Source organism: Phacochoerus africanus, chromosome 5, assembly GCF_016906955.1.
Source record: "Phacochoerus africanus isolate WHEZ1 chromosome 5, ROS_Pafr_v1, whole genome shotgun sequence".
In the NCBI taxonomy this organism is placed as follows: Eukaryota; Metazoa; Chordata; class Mammalia; order Artiodactyla; family Suidae; genus Phacochoerus; species Phacochoerus africanus.
In genome coordinates this window covers 60,945,124-60,962,251 of record NC_062548.1, presented here as the reverse complement: position 1 = coordinate 60,962,251, position 17,128 = coordinate 60,945,124, and the positions used below count along the sequence as shown (strand labels likewise).

Sequence of the window (17,128 nt, the reverse complement as noted above, 5' to 3'; positions counted from 1 at the left end):
CTTGCTCAGTGGGTTAAGGATCTGGCGTTGCCATGAGCTGTGGTGTACGTCGCAGGCATGGCTTGGATCTGGTGTTGCTGTGGCTCTGGTATAGGCTGGCAGCTGTAGCTCCAGTTAGACCCCTAGCCTGGGAACCTCCATATACCATGGGTGTGGCCCTGAAAAAGACAAAAAGACAAAAAAAAAAAGAAAGAAAGAAAGAAAGAAAAGAAACCAGAAAGAGAAGAGACCAGAAAACACTCACTTGGTTGTGGTGAGAAGCCCTGTGAGCTCCTTGGCCCCTGCAGAAGCTTGCCCCAGTGTCATGGTGATGGGCTTCCCTCCTGTGGCTGTGAAACAAAAAACTCTAAGGCCACTGGTCAGTCCCACTGTGCCCTGACCTTTCAGGGCCCAGGCTAAATGCAACATATTATGGAAAAGACTGAAAGATGAAAAGTGAAGGATAGCTACATTACAGTAAGGAGAGTTGGGGCTACTGTTTCCTTCTAAACTTTATGGACTATTTCATTATCTTTAATTGAAACCCAAAAAAGAACAAAACGTATGATATTTTCAATGACCCCACAGCTTCCTCTGACCGTCCTGCCTCCCTGATCCTAGTTCAGATCAGGCTGCTGCCCACTGTCTCCCCATGTGCAACCTTCTGCTGTCTTTGCTCCAGGTACCTCCTGCACCGAAGGAGAAGGTGAGCCACTGAGCCAGCAGCCACCAAGAAGGCAATGCTATGTGCCTGGGCAGGGCCGGTGGGAGGAATGCAGTCAGTGTTTATTTAAACAAGCATGAGAGCCTCACCTTCTGAAGCTCCTCCTGAGGAAGGAATACAAGGCCCTCCAGCTGTGTCCCCTTGGGAGATAAGGGACACCTTGATCTTCGGTCGCTTGGAGGTCTTACTGCCAGGAAGAGGGCTGGAGGGATGATGCCGCTTCAGCTGGACCCTGAGATCTTCTTTCTCGGATTCCTCGGTTTGTTCTGATGAAATAGGAACTAAGAAATAGAGCTGCGGTGAAGTTCTCCACTATCCAAAAAAAGCCCGAAATATACCAACAGGACCAGCATGGGCATGGCTGTGTGGGAACACAGAACCATCCCAACACATGCAAGGGGAGCACTGAGGCTCTGGGCCTCAGTGTGGTACAAGTCCACCCTGGCCTCTCACACGTCTCTGCCCCCATCCTTCACCCTGTCCTGGAGTCGGAGGGAAGGCGGCTCTGAGTTGGTGGGAACAAAAAGAAAGGAGACGACATCCTGACCTTGCCTGGTAAAGGTCAATCAAAAAACAGAAGGCTCACCAGAGGGGACCTAAATAGGGCTTTCTAGCCTCAAAGAATGTGACAATTCTCATGCCCTCCCCACATCACACATCTGGAGAATAGTAAACATCTTGTGAAGAAGCAACAGAGGAGCAGGCTCCCCAGTCCTCCCTAAAAGAGAGAATTCCACAAAGCTGAGTCCCACCCTGCCCTAGGAGCCCAAGGTTGAGGGTGGGCTCACAGAATGGAGACAATGAGAAAGGCTATCACTAGGACTTAAGGCTGGTTTGGGGTAACTACTAGGCAAAGGAGCATCTCAGCCAAGACAAGTTTACAGCCTGCCCAGAAGTAACAGGAAACAGTGGCCATGTCACAACCTGGTCCCCAGTCATTTGTACTAGCACAGCGAAAGGCCATCTGTCCAGACATAGGCTTCCCTTCCACTCAATCAAGCAGATGCATCCAACATACGGCCAGGCCCTCCTAGACTCTTAGTTATCCTTCAGGTTTCCTCAGAAAGCTCTTCTTTAAGAAGCAGTCCACCCCAGTCCTTCTTAGCGTCAGGGCTGGGGTGGAGAGGAAGGCAAGAGTCACATGGGAAACGGAAGGGAGGGCTGGCATGGGGCCACAGGGAGCTACCCCAAACCAAAGTCAGGCCACAACCAGCTGAAAAGACGGCTTAGGGCATAAATGCCTTGACTAAAATCAGAACAGGAAGGAGGGTAAAGGGGAAGGGAGTTACAGGTTTTATGCTGATAAGTGTTTTCAGTGGCCAGGATGGAAGCAGGAGAAAAACACAGGGAAATTCAGGCTCACAGGCAATAGGACCACGGGCACACTCAGGAGAAAGAACCAAAAGCCAAAAACTACAGTAAGAGATAAAAGAAGAACAGCGTGAGAGGCAAACAGAAAGGAAAGGGGGAAGGCAAGACTATGTATGGAGTGAGCAAAAGGATCTGCAAAGGAAAAAATCAGAATACAGGAAAATGCAGACAGAAAAGATCAGGAAGAAACCAAACTGAGACAAATGAGAAGCAGGGGTGGGGAAGAAGTAAGAGGGAGAAGGGGAGAGAAGCAGAGAACAGAGGGTGAAATGGTGAGAGGAAGAGCAATACTCACCAAAGAGACAGGAGGAGGTGCCGGGAGGAAGAGCTTTCCTCACCAGCATATTTTGTTTCAGAAAAGCAGCAAACTGAGCTGGAATGAATCAGAAAGAATTACAGAATCATAGCCAGCCAGAGAAAGGAGAAAAAGAGAGGGAGTAAGAGAGATACGAAAATGTCTGGAAAATGGTCAACAGGGGCTTTTTCAGGAATTACTGCAGGGTTTGAAATCTGACTCGGCCAGTTAGCAGCTCCATGAAATCACCCATCAACTGAAAATAATGAATGTACCTGCCTGGTGGGGCCAGGAACCAGATTCTATGAGCAGCATCAGCAAGTCAAGTGCCAAGGAGAGAGCAAGGCACACAGCAAGGGCCTGTGAGTGTTGGCTGTTGTTACCCCTCCAGCCCTTGAGCTCTGCAGAAGCCAAGCTGCTGCCAGCGGCTCTCCTCCATGATACTCTGGGTCCCACTTCCAACCCAGCTCGCCAGTCCGCTTTCTAGAACTCCTTACATTCTCGACTAGCTAGTGCCTCTAGAAGCACAGCAAACTGCTGGCTCTCTCTTCATCAAAAGCCTAAAGGGACACCGCCCACCAGGAAACTGGCTCTGCCCGCCACTTATGAAGATGCGGGTCACAGAGTAGCCACGTGGACCCCAGGAGGCTGGCCTCTTTTCTGTCTTCACCAATCCACTCACACTTCTGCTCCTTGTTAGCCCCACCCTGGGCAACCTCGTAAGAGGCCTGGGTCTAAGTCCTGACCCTTTGGCTCCACTAAAAGAAACAAAAACACAAAGGGGAAGAGAGCAGACAGGCCTCCAGTCAGCTCCATGTCTCGCTACTTGACAGCCGGCTCTTCCTAGGCACCTGAGAACCTCCTGGATACACCACCAAACACCAGTGCCCAAGAGTCCCCACCTTGGGGCCTTCCAACCAGATCAAGTGGGGGCAGGGATAGAGCCATGGCTACTGAAGGCTTCTTTTCCACAGCTTCTTATATCGCACTCACTGTTCTGCAAACTCTAATTCAACCAAACAAATATTTCCCAATCTAATGTAAAACCTCTCTGCAGAGACTCCTGAAAAACTTCACTGGACATCACAGCATGGGGATCTTAACTCTTTCCCTCTTTTTTTTTTTTTTTGGCTTTTTAGGGCCGCACCTGCAGCACATGGAAGTTCCCAGGCTAGGGGTCAAATCGGCCTACACCACAGCAACATGGGATCTGAGCTGCATCTGCGACCTACACCACAGTTCACGGCAAGGCCAGATCCTCTGACCCAATGATCGGGGCCAGGGATTGAACCCACATTCTCATGGATACTAGTCATATTTGTTACCACTGAGCCATGACAGGAACACCAGGATCTTAACTCTTGAAGGGCAAAACAAATGAAGGACACAATGCCAGTGGAGTTGCCTAGAACCTACTGAACACAGCCAATCACCCCGTCTGTGGGACCCAGACAGCTCTTTTCTCTGATGCAGGAGTCACTGGACAGGGCCCAAAGAGATGATATTCCAACTGGGAGTCAGAAAAAAATTTGAGGCCAATATACACAGAGTCAGCTCATAATGCCTAACTTCCTTTTCCAAACCCCAAGACAAAGCTATCATTAGTAGAACTACACAGCCACACTAATGCATAGACCTTTTGTGATAATTTTACCCCTGACAACAGCACTTGGTATTTATTTCAACCTAATTTTGCCTGGACAGAATGTGGGAAAGGGTGCTTCTCACATGCCCCTGGAAAAACCTGTAGGTGCCAATACTTTCCAACCGCCCATGACATCAACCAGACAAGACAGAAGCCAAGAGAGGCCCCTGGGCCAGGCGGATATACCTTGGGCTTGTTTGTGGGTCAGCATAGCTTCCGTCCGCTGTACATGTCTCTTCAGCAGCTGAGTGCTTCCAATCTGACTGGACTTCTGAGCAGAGGCCACCGTGGTCACTTTGGTCTTGGGACTGGAGGTGGGGCTGCTGGACACACTGGAGAGATCCTGAGTAGGTTAAGAAGGACAAGGGCCAAGCCAAGGTCGTTTGGGTTGACTGTCAATTATCAAGTCCCCCTAGAATTTCTGTCAGGAATTCCCCTCGTAGGAACTCATAGGCCTGGCAAGGCCAACAGGCACCCCCCAGGAAGCCAAGGAACCATCTCGGCAGTCCTGATTCCCCAGCAAAGGTGCTCCCTCCCTGCCTGCATTACCTCCGAGCCCGAGGGTGAGGCAGGCAGCTTGGCAGCCGGTGACGCAGGTCGACTGCCCCGCTCGGGGACTTCAAAGGCCAGGTCTCTGCGGGCCATATCCCGGGGCTTCTTCTTTTTCTCAGCATCCTGATCCCGAGGCTCAGAGCCCACATGCCCCTCGGTGCGAGTGAGCACTCCAGTCAGGAAGTCCACGATCTCATCCTAGGGTACAAGGTGCCAAGGCCTCTGAGTCCTTGTCTGGAGAACGGGAACCTCCCCAAGAATGCCTACAAAAACTAATTCACCTTGGCTTTGACTTCAGCTGTGCTGGACCCTCCTGTACACAAAGCCTGGCACCAACCCCAGCCTCAGCCAAAGACCAGCAGGAGCCTGTGCCCTGCGCCCAAGGTTGTACTCAGGGTGCTCCTGCTTTACCCCTCCTCCAGTAAACCCCTCAGACTTTTCTCATGTCTTAGAGCATTACCCTCCCTCTCCCCTGTTTCTTTCCCCCCTTCTTTGTTATGATTTGGGCCTCCCAGAGGCCCCAGTGGACACACATCCCCCTTAGAGTCAGGAAGCTGCTGCCAACAAGACAAAGCCAAAAAGGTAACAAAAGGGAAGCCTCGCTGAGGAAACCACCTAAAGCAACTATGTACCTGAATACATCGGTCCACCATGCTCTGAGTCAAGCCTTCTGATTTCTTCTTTGCTTTGCTTATTCTAGGAGACAAAAAAAAGGGAAATGTCCGCTTTCTAAACATTCCATGGCATCACGTGGAAATAAGAATGAATTTCTCTTCTATGTTGGTTACTTTTTAGGCCCAAGAAGGAAGACTATGTTAGCCATTGGGCAGGCCTCAAAGCCATAGTTGGCCTCATTCTCTCCTTTCTGAAAGCCACCCTTAACCCCCGTGGCTTCTGACTGGGGGTCTCGGCAGAGTGAGAAACAGGGCACCAAGTGACAGAGTGAAGAAAAACTTCCTAAGCCTCCAAATTCTGAGACCCCAATTTACTGGTTGCTGGCCTCTGACCCTGTAGAACATGCTCATTTTACAGACAAGGATGCAGATTCGCAGAAGTTAAGTAAACTACCCCAGCTTCTTAACAAAGGAGCCAAGACTACATGAAGGTCTCCCACTCTCAATCCAATGCTCCTGGCACCACGCAAACATGCCTCACAATGGAAATCTCACGAAAGTATTTCTGTCTCTCCCGCTCCCTCACCACAGCTAGCACACACAATCTATTCTCCTATAGCTAAAAATGTCTGAATTAACAAGAAAGACAATGTATTTACGAAGACATTGGCTAGAGCATCTAAGGAGTAGATTTTAGGTCCATGCGAAGGTGTCAAACAACAAAGGCCAGAAGGACCTCTCTGGGTAAGAAATGCAACAAGACAGATGGAAAGAGGCAATTGCTTTAAGCCCTCCAGTTAAAGCACACAAATGAACTTAATATCTCAGACTGCATATATAAAAAAAAGAGGCCCCGTAAAGGATACAATGTGTGATCCTGGATTTGATCCCAGACCAGAAAAGGACATCGGTGAGACAACTGATGAAATCTGAGTCTGCACACCAGATAACAGTATCACATCCATGTTAATCTGGCTTTTTTTTGCTTTTTTTTTTTTGGTCTTTTTATGGCCACACCCATGGTATATGGAATTTCCCAGGCTAAGGGCTGAATCGGAGCTGTAGTTGGCTGGCCTACACCACAGCCACAGCAATGCCAGATCCTTAGCCCACTGAGCAGGCCAGGGATAGAACTCACATCTTCATGGATACTAGTACAGTTGGTTACTGCTAAGCCACAACAGGAACTCTAATATCCTGATTTTGATGATTACACTTTGGTTATATAAGATGTTAGTATTTGGGAAATCTGGGTGAACAATACAGGAAATATTTTGTATACTTTTGCAACTTCTTACAAATCTGGATTAGTTTAACATTTTTTAAAAAGTTTTTTAGGAAGTTCCCATTGTAGCTCAGTGGTAATGAACTTGACTAGTAACCATGAGGATGCAGGTTTGATCCCTGGCCTCGCTCGGTGGGTTAAGGATCTGGCATTGCTGTGAGCTGTGGTGTAGGTCACATACGCAGCTTGGATCTGGTGTTGGTGTGGCTGTGGTGTAGGCTGGCAGCTACAGCTCCGATTCGACCCCTAGCCTGGGAACTTCCATTTGCCATGGGTGCGGCCCTAAAAAGACAAAAAAGAAAAAGAAGTTTTTTAACACCCCCTCTTTCTCTGAACCAGGCTAGCTATCATTACATCAGCACCTTACAGGCACCTCACCAACATGGCTCTCTTGCAGCTCTGGGGGGAACAACCTACCTGAGATTATCATCAGCTCCCCCAACAACCACCAAGCTGTTCTCAGCCCGAATCTTCTCCCGGAAGTCCTCCATGGCTTCAGGGTGACACTGCAGGGAATTCTGACCAATCACAAAGAGGACTGGAGTCTTCATATCCAAGAGTGGATCATCCACATCCTAAAACAGATCTGGGTTTACAATCAGCCAGCTCAAATTCACTGAGCATCGTCCTAGCAAGTCCACTCAGGAGAGTCAGCTAAGCAACTGCAGTCAGACACCAGCCTGGATGACGCATGCACTCCCTTCCTCTCAGCTCCCTGTGACCCAGCCACCAGCTGCCCCTGTGCTTACCCCTCTGGGGCCATCCACGGTGAGCAGAGGAAACCCAAGGCAGACAACTGCAGTGACATAGTCCATCACCGACACCTGGAAATAATGGCAGTTTGTCTCCAAGTCAACTGAATTCACTGCAGCTGCACACTACCCAGAATCCAGGGGTGGTCCAGACCTACCATCCAGTCCCACCCTCCTCCCCATTGTAAGCCCTAGGTGTACCGGCCACAGCAGCAGCAGCAATAGCACAGAACACAAGATGTGCTATTCCACCAGCAGCCACCACCTAGAGAAGTGCAGCCTTCATGGACCCCAGCAGAGGGCTGAACCAGAGGATGGCAGATCTAACACTTCTACCCTGTCAATGTGTTAGGCTGGAGTTCCCCCCACTTTTTCCTCCACTAACAGCAAATGCAATCAGAACACAAACGCTGCTCTTTTCCCTTAACTGAAGAAAATCTCTCCCTTTTGAACTTAATAAATAGCTCCCACATACCCCAAATCTCTCAGCACAGTCACTGACTGAGTACTGCCATCCTTGGGACCAGGGAGTACCACGAGACAGCCTTCTTCCTCCCACATTCCTAGACGTCACACTTGACTACCCCAGGTGACACAGCATAGACCTCATTTATTGATCCACTTGAGAACTGGGGCTTTGGACGTGGCAGGGTCACTAATATATACTAATTAGTCATGCAAACTCATATACATCCAAATTTTTGTAAAATAATAAAAGGTTCCTTGATGTCTTAGAAAGGGACAGAACATGAACACAACATTAAATTCCAAAGCTATTAAAATTTTTGCTGTCTAAAAAAACCAATCAATCAATGGAAAAATGGGCAAAAGACCTGAATAGACATTTCTCCAAAGAAGATATACAGATGGCGAACAAACACATGAAAAAATGCTCAACATCACTGATTATAAGAGAAATGCAAATCAAAACTACCATGAGATATCACCTCACACCAGTCAGAATGGCCATCATTAATAAATCCACAATTAACAAGTGCTGGAGGGGCTGTGGAGAAAAGGGAACCCTCCTGCACTGTTGGTGGGAATGTAAACTGGTACAGCCACTATGGAGAACAGTTTGGAGATACCTTAGAAATCTATACATAGACCTTCCATATAACCCCGCAATCCCACTCTTGGGCATCTATCCGGACAAAACTCTACCTAAAAGAGACACGTGCACCCGCATGTTCATTGCAGCACTATTCACAATAGCCAAGACATGGAAACAACCCAAATGTCCATCGACAGAGGATTGGATTCAGAAGATGGGGTATATATACACAATGGAATACTACTCAGCCATAAAAAAGAATGCCATAATGCCATTTGCAGCAACATGGATGGAGCTAGAGAACCTCATACTGAGTGAAATGAGCCAGAAAGACAAAGACAAATACCATATGATATCACTTATAACTGGAATCTAACATCCAGCACAAATGAACATCTCCACAGAAGAGAAAATCATGGACTTGGAGAAGAGACTTGTGGCTGCCTGATGGGAGGGGGAGGGAGTGGGAGGGATCGGGAGCTTGGGCTTATCAGACACAACTTAGAATAGATTTACAAGGAGATCCTGCTGAATAGCATTGAGAACTTTGTCTAGATACTCATGTTGCAACAGAAGAAAGGGTGGGGGAAAAAATATAATTGTAATGTATACATGTAAGGATAACCTGACCCCCTTGCTATACAGTGGGAAAATTAAAAAAAAAAAAAAAAATTTTTTGCTGTCTAAAATTATTGTTTTGTTAAGGTGGGAGAATAGTACTTATGTTTAGGGGGGAAAAGGAAAGAATTTTTTCTGATACATGCTAAAATACAACAAATAAACAAAATGATGATATTTGTGATGTTCTTCGAAATAAGTGGAGAAGAGTGAAAGTGGGCAGAAGTAAGATGAAAAAAGCCTGGTCATGAGCCTATCACTGGTAAAGCTGGGCGAGTGGCCCAAGGGGCTTATTATACTACTCTATCCTTCCTTTAAGTTTCTGCTTAAAATTTTCCAAAGTTTGTCTCCTACAGTGTGAAAGACAAGTATGTAGGTGAAGCATCTAGCACGGTGCCTGGAATGTAAAGTAGGACTCAAGTGCAGCTCGCAGTAGCAGCAGCAGTCTCCAGGACAATCTCCAAATAAGAAAGGGATTACTTACGTGACAGGCCACCAAAGCTCCTGTGTTCCAGCCAATCAAGATAATAGGTTTGTGGGGAAAATGGCTGTGAATCTTTGTGGGAAGAGAAAGAAGACAGTAAGTCAGGAGGCCACACACTGGTGCAGAACATGGACTGAAATAAGAACATTCTCACCTCCAGCACTTTGCTTCTCACTGCCCCAATCATGTGCTCCAGACACTGCAGAACTCCTACCCCACTACCATTGTTCAGCAGATGGGTGGCCACAGGGATGACCTAAAGGGAAGAAAGGGGCGGCCGTGACAGCAGAGTGAAGTTCCAAATCTTTCCTCAAGTCTGCTGAGCCACCCTATATCCCTTCACCTTGGATAAGCACCATTTGGACTCCAAACAAAGAGAGAGCTGGGGGATGCTCCACATCAAGTGCATCCATTTCGACCCCCTTCTCCTTTTTGTCTGCTCAATCCTCCAAGACCATAATCCCCCCCACACCAGAAGGGAGTTCTTCTGGCCCCCACACATACCTTGCCTAAGCAGGACAGCTGAGACTGCCAGAAGCGGTGGCGGCGGGAGGTGGGGAACACGGAGCTAGAGGGCCCAGAGGAGGCAATAAGGATGAGAGGAGAGCCAGGGAGCTTGCTCTAGAGAGAAAGAACCCACCAGAGAGCCAGTAAGTAAGAGGTGGTCCTCCACAAAGCCCCAATACCTTTCTCATCCCAACCAATGCCGATCTGTTTATAAAACTATGTTAAGCACTACATGTGGTCAGTTATTTAATGAAAGAAGTTAAATAAGCCATTTATTATCCTCTTGCCAAGGTTCTAATACAGAGTTCTCAAAAAAACTTCATGGGCCATGGTTAAGTCCAACTTACTGGTTTGTTATGAGAAAGCACTCCCACGGCAGGGTCCCAGGGCCTCTTCAGCAAAAGGGACAAGGCTTCAGCTCCTGCAGCCCCTGTCTTTGTGTTGGATGACACAAGCATCCGGTCTATCAAGGTAGGGATCTAGAAGCAAAGGGGAGCAAAATGAAGTCCAAAGCAGGAGACCACAGCATCAGGCAGGAGGACATAGCCCCACTAGCAGCCAAGGACTTCAACTAAGCTTCTTAAACTTCCTCATGAGAAAAAAATATTAATAAGTAGATGGCTGAAAAATATGCCTCCTATCATTAAAAGTAAATAGATACAATCTTTTGGAAACCAATCTGGTGATGCACATCAAGAGACCTAAATTTATTCCTATTTGTCTCCTAACAAACTACATTAGAAATACACACACCGGAGTTCCCGTTGTGGCACAGTGGTTAACGAATCCGACTAGGAACCATGAGGTTGCGGGTTCGGTCCCTGCCCTTGCTCAGTGGGTTAACGATCTGGCATTGCCGTGAGCTGTGGTGTAGGTTGCAGACGCGGCTCGGATCCCGCGTTGCTGTGGCTCTGGCGTAGGCTGGTGGCTACAGCTCTGATTCGACCCCTAGCCTGGGAACCTCCATATGCCGTGGGAGTGGCCCAAGAAATAGCAAAAAGACAAAAAAAAAAAAAGAAAAGAAAAGAAATACACACACACACACACACAGTTCCCGTTACGGCTCAATGGGCTAAGAACCTGACATAATATCTGTGAGGATGCAGGTTCAATTCCCGGCTTCACTCAGTGGGTTAAGGATATGGCATTGCTGTGGGTTAAGGATGTGGCATTGCTGTGGCTGTGGTGTAGGCAGGCAACTGCAGGTCCAATTCAACCCTGGCTCAGGAACTTCCATATGGTGCAGGTGCGGCCCTAAAAAGAAAAAAGCAAAAAAAAAAGAAATATGGAGTTCCCACTGTGTCTCAGTGGGTTAAGAACCTGACGTAGCATCTGTGAGGATAAGGGTTCGATCCCTGGCCTTGCTCAGTGAGTTAAGGATCCAGCATTGCCACAAGCCGTGGCGCAGGTCACAGATGGAGCTCAGAGCCATTGTTGCCATGGCTGTGGCACAGACCTCAGCAGCAGCTCCAGTTTGACCCCTGGCTCTAGAACGTCCATATGCTGTAGATGCAGCCATAAAAAGAAAAATACATAACTAAATAAAGGAAGGAAGAAACACACACACAAGGGTGGAAGTGTGCAAAAGAAAAACTCATTCAATAATAATCAAAACAAGGAAACAAAATAAAGGCACACCTAAAAAAGTAGTTAAGCAAATTATCTACATAATTAGTTATTATGGATTAATTTAAAATAATTTGTAATAACAGAAAGAATTTGCTGAAATGTTAAAGGTAAAGGAGAAAATATAAAAATTATCTCTATTTGGAGTTCCTTCTGTGATGCAGCAGGTTATAAGGATCCAGCATTGTGTCTGCAGTGGCTCAGGCCTGGCACAGCTGGGTTAAGGATCCAGTGTTGCCGCAGCTATAGTGTAGGCTGCAGCAGTGGCTTGGATTCTATCCCTGGCCTGTCCTGGAACTTCCATATGCCACATGTGTAGCCAAAAACAAACAAACTCTACTCAGGAAAATACCATATGCCTATATTTAATAATGATCTTTATGGAAATATGAGTAATTTTTCCTTTGTCAGACTTCTATATTTTCTAAATTTCTTCAGTGTACATCAGTTGGTTTTACAAATTAAAAAAAAACAAAAAACAAAAAAACAAACAAAAAAAACTCCCCATTATCTTCTAGAGCACTGCAGTGCCCCCAAATAATGCATCCTACTATAGTGTATATACAGTTGACCCTGAACAACACGGGGTTGGGCCCCCACGCAGCTGAAATCCATGTATAACTTTACAGTTGGCCCTCCGTATCTGTGGTTCCATATTACACTATTACAATTCACCAAAAATGTGACCTCACAGATGTGTAAATATAGGTTTCAGTCACAGTGATGCTTACACTGAGAAAAAATACCTGTGTGAATCCCACACTACCCACAAAAGGCCGAAATGACCTAGAGGAAAGGAAAGATTTTTAAATGTTAGAGGTAGTTTTCAAAAAATACTAAAAATAAAATTTTTTGGAGAAACTGGAGAATAAAAAGTACTATGGTGATGCAGGTTGTAAAAATTCAGTCCATAGCTAACATCATACTCTGCAGTGAAAAACTGAAAGCTTTTTCTCTAAGATCAGGAACAAGACAAGGATGCCCACTCTCACCAATTTTATTCAACAGAATACTGGAAGTCCTAGCTGGAGCAGTCAGACAAAAACAAAACAACAACAAAAAAAAGTAAAAGGCATCCAAATTAGAAAGGAAGAAGTAAAAACAAAAAACAAACAAAAACAGAAAAGAAGACGTAAAAATGTCATTTCTACACAATAGAAAAAGAACTTAAGAAAACATTCTTGTCAACAATTTCATCAAAAAGAATAAAATACCTAGGAATGAATTTAACCAAGGCAGCGAAAGACCTGTACACTATAAACCATTAGACATTAATGAAAGAAACTGAATAAGACACAAATAAATGGAAAGCTAGTCCATGCTGAAAGATTAGAAGAATTAATATTATAAAAATGTCTGTACCACCCAAAACGATCTACTATACAAATTTAATGCAATCCTCATCAAAATTCTAGTGGCATTTTTTCATAGAAACAGAACGAACAATCCCAAAATGTATATGGAACAACAAAAGACCCTGAATAGCCAAAGCAATCTTGAGAAAAAAGACAAAGACATCATGCTTCTTGATTTCTAATTATTTTTTTACAAGTTACAGTAACCAAAACATAAAAAAACATATAATAAATGGAACAGAATAGAGAGCCCAGAATTAAACCCACACTTAGATGGTCTGTTACTTTATGACAGAGGAACCAAGAAATATGTGGGAAACAGATAGTCTTTTCAATAAATGTTGGGGAAATTGGACAGCTATATATGCAAAGAAACTGGACCACAATATTACATCACACACGAAAACTAACTCAGAATGGATTAGACTTGAATATAAGATCTGAAACCATAAAATTCCTAGAAAAAAGCATAGGCAGTAAGCTCTTTGACATCAGTCTTGGTGATGATTTCTTGGATCTGATACCAAAAGCAAAGGAAGCAAAAGCAAAATAAACAAGTAGGCCTACCAACTAAAAATCTTCTGCATAGCAAAGGGAAACATCAACAAAATGAAAAAGCAACTTAGTGAATGGAAGAAAATATTTACAAATCATGTATCTGATAAGGGGTTAACATCCAAAATATATAAAGAACTCTTGCAACTCAACATCAATAAAATATGCTGATTAAAAAATGAGCATATCACAGAGTTCTCATGTGGCTCAGTGGGTTAAGGATCCAGTGTTGTCGCTGTAGTGGCCCAGGTCATGCCAGTGGCGGGGGTTTGATCCCTGGCCTGGGAACATCCACATGCCACAGGCATGGCCAAAAAAAAAGAGAGGTGGAGACAGACCTGAATAGACATTTTTCCAAAGAAGATCTACAGATGGCCAACAGGTACATGGAAAGACATTCGACATCACTAATCAGGGAAATATAAACCAAAACTACAATGAGCTATCACCTTACACCTGTTAGAATGGCTATTCTAACCCAAAAGTCAAGTGTTGGCATTCCTGTCATGGTGCAGTGGGTTAAGAATCAAACTGCAGAGGCTTGGGCCCCTGCAAAGGTGCAGGTTCAATCCTGGGCCTAGTGCAGGGAGTTAAAGGTTCTGGTGTTGCCACAGCTATGGCTCAGATTCAGTCCCTGGCCCAGAAACTTCATATGCCACAGGTGCAGCCATAACATTTGAAAAGGAAAGAAAAGAAGAGAAAAAAAACAAGCATTAACAAATGTTAGCAAGGATGTAGAGAAAAGGGAAACCTTGTACATCTCGTGAGAATGTAAACCGGTGCAGCCACTATGAAAAACAACACAGAGGTTCCTCAAAAAATCAAAAATAGAACTACCATATGATCAAACAATTCCACTTCTGAGTATTTATCCAAAGAAAATGAAAATACTAACTCAAAAAGATATGTGCACCCCTATGTTCACTGCAGCATTATTTACCATAGCCAAGATATGGAAACAACCTAAGTGTCCACTGATAGATAAATAGATAAAAAAATGTGGCATATATACACACAATGGATTACTATTCAGAATAAAAAAGGAAATCTTGCCATCTGCAACAAACATGGGTGGATCTTGAGGGCATTATGCTAAGTGAAGTAAGTCAGAGAAAGATAAATACCATATGATATCACTTGTATGTAGAATCTAAAAACTAACGAACAGGAGTTCCCATCGTGGCACAGCAGAAATGAATCCGACTAGGAACCATGAGGCTGTGGGTTTGTTCCGTGGCCTTGCTCAGTGGGATAAGGATCCAGCGTTGCCATGAGCTGTGGTGTAGGTAGCAGATGTGGCTCAGATCCTGCCTTGCTGTGGCTGTGGTGTAGGCCGGCAGCTGTAACTCCAATTAGACCCCTAGCCTGGGAACCTCCATATGCCAAAGGTGCAGCCCTAAAAAAAAAAAAAGCAAAAAGCAAAAAACAAACAAAATCTCATACAAAGAACAGACCGGTGGTTGCCACAGGGAGGGGGTGATAGGTAGGTGAAATGGATAAAAACTATCAAAAAGTACAAAATAAAGTCACGGGATGCAACGTACAGCATGGTGACTACAGTTAATACTGTACTCTGCATTTGAAAGTTGCTAAGAAAGTAAATCTTAAAAATTCTCCTCACGAGAAAAAAATTTTTGTAACTACATATGGTGACAGACTAGATTTACTGTGGTGATCATTTTGCAATACATATAAATATCCAATTGTTACATCGTATACTTAAAACCAATATAATGCTATACGTCAAGTATACCTCAATTAAAATAAAAAGTTCAAGGACAGCATAAACAGACAGATTGTTCCAGGCAGTGACAAGCAAGGACTGAGCTCTTAATTTAAAAAGATCAAAACTTAGGGTTCCCACTGTGTTTCAAAGGGTTAAGAATCTGAATGCAGCAGCTCAGGTCACTGTGGAGGTGTGGGTTCTATCCTCAGCCCAGTATAGGTTGAAGCTGTGGCTCGGATCTGACTCCTGGCCCGGAAACACCCCGCTGCAGGGGGGGGGGCGGGGGCAGGACTATAAAAAATAACAATAAAATTATATTAAGAGCAGAACTAATAAGATTTCTGCATAAGAAATGAGGGGATTATAACTATGACACTTTCTCAGTTTAATTCAGGAAACAGATGTTTATGCAACACTTTTGTTAAAAGGCACCAGGCTAGTGGGTATTACTACAAAGGAATTTAATCTGCAACGGTTAATGAAGACAAACATACTAATAACAAAAGGGGGAAGCTGAAAAGTGTTGTAAAGAAAGAGAAGCCTCAAACTGCTATGATTCAAATCATCCCACAGAGAAGAGGGAAGCAAACAGGCAATTTTCATCTGAAAATGCAACATGAGAAGTGAGATGCACTCTGTGGAATTCCAGCAGAAGATGATAAGGAAAAGCTTTTCAGAGATACAGAACATAAACAAGAAAGTACAGAGCTTATTCTTGGCACAGATGGCCTGAAGTCAAGGATTCCAGTCAGAAAGGAGGAACACTTAAAGCTAGTAACAAAGGCCAGGGCCAAACCGCAAAGTATCTTCACCTTATACTAGCCATTTCCTTGTAACCAACTCTGTAACTGTGAGCCACTCAACACTGAGGTAGAGGATCTGACCTGAATTAGACTTCAAAAGCTTTTATCTGGCAGCAACTGAGTACATTTCTGAAATGGCAAAGCCTTGAAACTCATTTTCTATAAATACAGAATATTTAGAAATAATCAATAACCAACTTCTCGGGAGTTCCCGTCATGGCCCAGTGGTTAACGAATCCGACTAGGAACCATGAGGTTGCGGGTTCGGTCCCTGCCCTTGCTCAGTGGGTTAACGATCTGGCATTGCCGTGAGCTGTGGTGTAGGTTGCAGACGCGGCTCGGATCCCGCGTTGCTGTGGCTCTGGCGTAGGCCGGTGGCTGCAGCTCCGATTCGACCCCTAGCCTGGGAACCTCCATATGCCGCGGGAGTGGCCCAAGAAATAGAAACAACAACAACAACAACAAAAGACAAAAAAAAAAAAATAACCAACTTCTCTGCTTGGAGCTAGGCAAACCATGCTTCCCAGGCCTCTCCAGGCCTGCATCAATCTCAACAGTGAGGAGGCTAGGGTCTATACCTTCCTGCTCCTTTTATTTTTATTTATGTATTTATTCTTTGGCCATGCCCATGGCCAAAAAAGTTCCCAGGCCAGGGATTGGACCTGCACCATAGCTATGTAGAGCCATAGCAGTGACAATGCTGGATCCTTAACATGCTGAGCCACCAGGGAATTCCCTCTACTTTCTTTACACTTGATCCAATGGTGAAAGTAGCTGGGCCAAGAGCATGAGCCCATCCACCTGCATTTTCATCCAGCAGGTATATTAGAAGTTTTGGGAAACAATCTAAGTATTTGTTGTGAAGCTGACCGTTATGGGAAAATAAGAGCCCAATGACAGAGGAACCACTGGAGCAGAGCCTCCAGTGGACAGCCCCTCAAGGTCTGGAGGCACCATCGTGTCCTCTGGCATTCCAGCTAACCTGCACTGCGACTGAGCAGAATGCACCATGCACCCCTGTGGAGTCCCACCAGGGGTCCATCATGCTAGAAAAACCTGAACACTACTTTATTCACTTGGGAACATTCAGACAGTAACTAACGTCACCAGGGAGCAGTGTAAACTTCTATACGAGGGAAATTTCCTCAGAGGTATACTGGCCGTGCAAAGTAAGGCAGACAAA

At 45.2% G+C, this 17,128-nt stretch overlaps 1 protein-coding gene across 15 annotated transcripts in view; it reads right to left on the bottom strand.

The window, feature by feature from the left end:
* The window catches only part of KANSL3 (KAT8 regulatory NSL complex subunit 3), a 55,338-nt gene that overhangs the window by 19,692 nt on the left and 18,518 nt on the right, over nucleotides 1–17,128 (bottom strand). For 11 of the 15 annotated variants that reach the window (XR_007135076.1, XR_007135075.1, XM_047781557.1 and 8 more), the window contains 12 exons: nucleotides 10,228–10,359; nucleotides 9,878–9,994; nucleotides 9,528–9,629; nucleotides 9,374–9,445; nucleotides 7,215–7,289; nucleotides 6,883–7,040; nucleotides 5,199–5,262; nucleotides 4,564–4,764; nucleotides 4,201–4,357; nucleotides 2,370–2,447; nucleotides 793–984; nucleotides 245–329 (listed from right to left, as the gene is read on the bottom strand). Coding sequence is in view for 13 of the 15 variants with exons in the window: in XM_047781557.1 (XP_047637513.1) it covers nucleotides 245–329; nucleotides 793–984; nucleotides 2,370–2,447; nucleotides 4,201–4,357; nucleotides 4,564–4,764; nucleotides 5,199–5,262; nucleotides 6,883–7,040; nucleotides 7,215–7,289; nucleotides 9,374–9,445; nucleotides 9,528–9,629; nucleotides 9,878–9,994; nucleotides 10,228–10,359 (1,433 nt within the window). In the remaining 2 variants the exon portion in view is untranslated. The remainder of the gene's footprint in view (nucleotides 1–244; nucleotides 330–792; nucleotides 985–2,369; nucleotides 2,448–4,200; nucleotides 4,358–4,563; nucleotides 4,765–5,198; nucleotides 5,263–6,882; nucleotides 7,041–7,214; nucleotides 7,290–9,373; nucleotides 9,446–9,527; nucleotides 9,630–9,877; nucleotides 9,995–10,227; nucleotides 10,360–17,128) is intronic. The other 4 variants (XM_047781554.1, XM_047781552.1, XM_047781558.1 and 1 more) reach the window with 2 other exon arrangements.